This window comes from Crocodylus porosus, unplaced genomic scaffold, assembly GCF_001723895.1.
Source record: "Crocodylus porosus isolate Cpor-Errol unplaced genomic scaffold, CroPor_comp1, whole genome shotgun sequence".
Classification (NCBI taxonomy): Eukaryota; Metazoa; Chordata; order Crocodylia; family Crocodylidae; genus Crocodylus; species Crocodylus porosus.
This window is the reverse complement of record NW_017728906.1, coordinates 83,240,599-83,244,766: the sequence shown is the minus strand read 5'-3', so window position 1 is coordinate 83,244,766 and position 4,168 is coordinate 83,240,599. Positions and strand designations below refer to the sequence as shown.

The 4,168-nt window shown below is 37.6% G+C and overlaps 1 protein-coding gene across 1 annotated transcript in view; it reads right to left on the bottom strand.

Moving 5' to 3' along the window:
- The window catches only part of ATP10A (ATPase phospholipid transporting 10A (putative)), a 167,955-nt gene that overhangs the window by 12,885 nt on the left and 150,902 nt on the right, over positions 1–4,168 (bottom strand). Inside the window, 2 exon segments of the mRNA XM_019529445.1 lie at positions 1,091–1,412; positions 2,884–3,068. Of these exon segments, the coding sequence (XP_019384990.1) occupies positions 1,091–1,412; positions 2,884–3,068 (507 nt within the window).

Here is a 4,168-nt window from a genome sequence, read left to right as displayed (position 1 = left end):
CAGTCTGGAAGCAAGAAGGGACCCAATATTTGATATAAAGGAGAATTTAGATATAGATTACTGGATAGGGAAGCCTAAACTTTGTCTAGAAAAAAAGACAAAAATAGATCAGTTCTTAATTCAGGTTGTCTAATCTGTATAAACTAATAGTTAGCCACAAAGTCTAGGCAGTATAAGTTTATAAGCCAGGTAAGCAGATAAAGTTCAATCCACGTTCCCCTATAGTTATTAACTGAAGCTACTAAACCAAATTGAAACCCAAGTTGCCATGTCTTCACAGCTAACAACCTTGGGTTAGTGAAACTCGAATTAAAAATGCTCCTCCAATTTTTTTTTAACAATATTACCATACCTTGTAACACTAAGGTATACCTACACTGAAGTTGAAGGTGTGATTATAGTCCAAGTTGGTATATATGTGCTAGCTGTAATTTAAGTAACAATGGGCGCATCTACATGAGACATTTACTGTGGAGTTTCCTAATTAGCTCTGAAGTAAAACATCAGCACCTACACGACCTTATTGAGTTCTCTCAATGTAAAGTGCAGGAATGCTGTAGGCACTTCAAGAGTTTAACTGCTGGGTGACTGAAAGTCTCCCCATTACCAATGGAACATGACCATGTACAGCTGTGTTGGCCGATGTAATGCTAACCACCACTTTGCAGTCACTGGAGACGAGATGTTTCATGCTCAGCCCTGTATGATTATCCTGTGACTGAAAATTCAGAACTTTGGGGATTCATGTTGATTAGCTGAAACGATGCTCAACAGTTTGTCTTAAAATGCATGTTGACTGCAAAGCCTTGGTCAGCACTATGCCAGTTCCTCATAATGGTATCTTAACACAATAGACATTTTTTAGCATAGGCCAGTGCTACGTGTCTGTAATTTACAAAAAGAAATTATAGCACTGGAAAGCTCTACTTTTGAAATAAATGAGCTTGAGGTCACAGAAGCATTTTCAAAGAAAACAGGGAGATTTCTAAAATTCTGAACTGCTTCAGATACCATACCATGCCAGAAATAAAATAAAACATTTTCAAGGTGAGTATATAAAATCAGGTTCATTTAGATCAAGATACCTTACCTATTGCCAACGTCATTGCTTTGAGTTTGTCTCTAACCAGTTTCACTACCATACTCTTTTGAAGTGGGGTAGAGCGACAACACAGCACTGAGCGACATCTTTTCGCAAGCAAAAGAAATCTGTTTTCCAGTGTTTTGTCCAGGGCATAAGCTAGAGTCCTCCCATCAATCACTAGTCCCAGTTTGGAATGTGCTGAAGATGATGGTGTACAGAAAGAAGCAAACCCAATTCTCATATCCCCAGAAGTGTTTTCTATTGTATTGCTTGAAAACTTTGACTCTACACAATGCAAACACTGTTCCAGCAAAATAGCACATGTTTCCTGAAAATAAAATAAAAATAAACATGTTGGAGTGGAAGTTATTGCTATAGAATCATTGAGTAAATACAATAAATTACATCTGTTGTTGCTTTAGAAAAGAGAAATGATAGCATTCTGATATATTGATTGCACTGTAAAAGATTTAATTTATTTTGATCTCTCCTCCTTAATTCTTTCTAAACATACTCAATTCTTGTGGCAGAAGATACCACCTTCTATGAATACACTAAACGTAATTTTAATTTCTATTTAACTTGTAAAGCTTCATTTAAAATAATTTCTTTCAGCTTTTTCTAAGAATAGGAAAATTGATACATTATATAAACAAGATCAGTACTGGGTTAACTGGTGATGAACATCACATAAATGCCTACAAATCAAATCAGATTGTTGATCTTGTATTGTTAAATGCTAATTAAAGGTTATTTAACTGAATTTAAAGTCTATCTCCTAACCAAACTCAATTAAAAGACTTTATTGCTTGTATCTGAATATTTAAGCCACAATGCCACAGGTCTTGTCGAAAATATGTTCCAAGTTAACAGAATAAAAGAAGTGAGATCAGAGGAAATCCATTTATCAGTTAACTGATTACAATCAGGAAGGCAAAACACTTTTATCTTTTCTTTGTTTTAAAAAGGGACTGCAGTTGGATATTGCCCATCTACCACTTCAGTTCTGATTTGAAGGCTCATTATAGCACTGTAATATATAATGTCAGAGTTAACAATCTTGTTCCTTCTCTGTTTGACCAGATGAGTAAAATCTTTGTAGTTGTCAGTTGGAGATAAGCTGAACCCAGGGACAGTCAATAATTAAGAAGCATTAGCAAAGTTCTGTGAGGAACCTTTTTATTCCTGACCATAGCTGTGGTTATTTTTCCATCAAAATTCATAGATTGCTTCCAGATGAAAAAAAATCACTCAGCATAATATAAATTACTGAATTAACTAGTATTAAAACCCCACAACTTCAAAATACACATTTATTCTCAATAGGCACTCACTATTTTTAATTTGTATTAATAGATTGTTTTTATATATTCAGTTAATGTCAATAAGAAATAAGGAAATGTTGGGTGCTGGAATTTACCTTACTAGGTATGTACTATATTATACATGTATGCTATAGAAATGGATTCATATTATACTGTGGGGATTCATATTATATTATTTTCTATTACACTGGTATCCTTCTATACAGCTGCACATCTTAAGCGCGTAGGTGTATGCAAGCTTAAATAGTATTCTGATACACAGTGCTTACACCTAGGAACATAAATAATTAATAAAAAAATTGATGTACAAACCCTAACGATAAAACATGGATTAAGCAGAAAGAAATGTTAAAAAAATTAACAAGAAGAAAAAAGCAGTACAACTTTAAGCTGAATCTGTCAAAAATCACAGGAAAACTGGTTCACAACTAGACTGCTACACTGCACTGAACCATCTGGCAACGATCTGCTTACTGGTGATTCAGCATTCAAAGTGATGATTTCTTCATCATGATCTAATAGCTTGCAAGCATAAGCAATATTAATAGCTGTTTCTTGCTTGTCTCCAGTGAGGACCCAAATCTGCAGCCCAGCTTTGCGTAAGTTTGCAATGGTTTCTGGGACGCCCTCCTGTAAACGGTCCTCAACACCAGTTGCACCTGAACACAGGAACAAATCAAATACATCAAAGTTAAATAAGCATGTGGTGCTACTCAAAACTCCCATGTCGTAATCATGTCTTTAACCTGTTTTTGGAAACAATAAGGCAGCTTCATAGGCAAACAACTCATCCAGCCTAACAAATGTAAGAAAGACCAAGAGAGCTTTTTAGCAGCAGAGGAGCTCTCCAGGAGAAGGAAAGGAGGAGGCTGTGTTAAACAGTCAATCAGCTAACAAATAAACAACAATATCCAGAGTTCAAATCCTTAAAAATAAATAAATAAATAAATAAATAGAAGAGTCTGCTGGCATCACTGGTACCCAAAGTTTAGAGAGTTTAGGACTTCCCAAAATAAATTACTGCATGCCTAGAAGTGGGGTGGGGGGAGAGTCTTGTCTCCTGCTGGAACCCCCCAAAGTCCCCCAAGTGCCCCAGTGCTGTGTGCTTCCCCCAACAATGCCCTGAAGTGGGGGGGCTGGGGGTGCCTACCTTTGCCTTCCATTACTTGGGAAACTGTTGGGGTTGCCAGGGGAGCCCCTAATTTGAAAACTAAAAGAAACTGTTGTATGCTGGGCAAAGCAACTTTGGATGCTCGCAGAGAAAGCCAACATTGTAGGGAGGCTGTGGGACAACCTACCTACAATCAGTGAGGGAGAAAGATTGTCTAGAGCTGAGAGAATTTTTTTTGCTTTCAAAGAGGCACCTGGCAAAAGGTTGGTGGTCCTCTGCATGGGCACTCCCCCAAAGTCCTGTCAGTGCCCTAGTGAGGTTGCTTGCCCCAACAGTCCCCTGGGTGGGAACCCCCAAAATCCCCCCCTGGTGCCCCAGTGTTGTGTGCCAACAGGAAATGTGAAGAGATTTCAGTCCAACAAAAAGTATTTTTAATTAACCTGATTCTTGAACTGCCTGACCCCTAAAAATTTGCATCCATTCCACCTGGTGTGTAGTGGCTGCATTGTAACAGAAATTGCATGGATTTCTGAGTAAACCCAAGTGGCACCTGGTAGACAAATTGTGGCAGAACTGGGAAAATGCTGGTTTTGACTGAGAATATACTTTGCAGAACTACCACAGTAAAAATAATCCTGCGGGAACAAT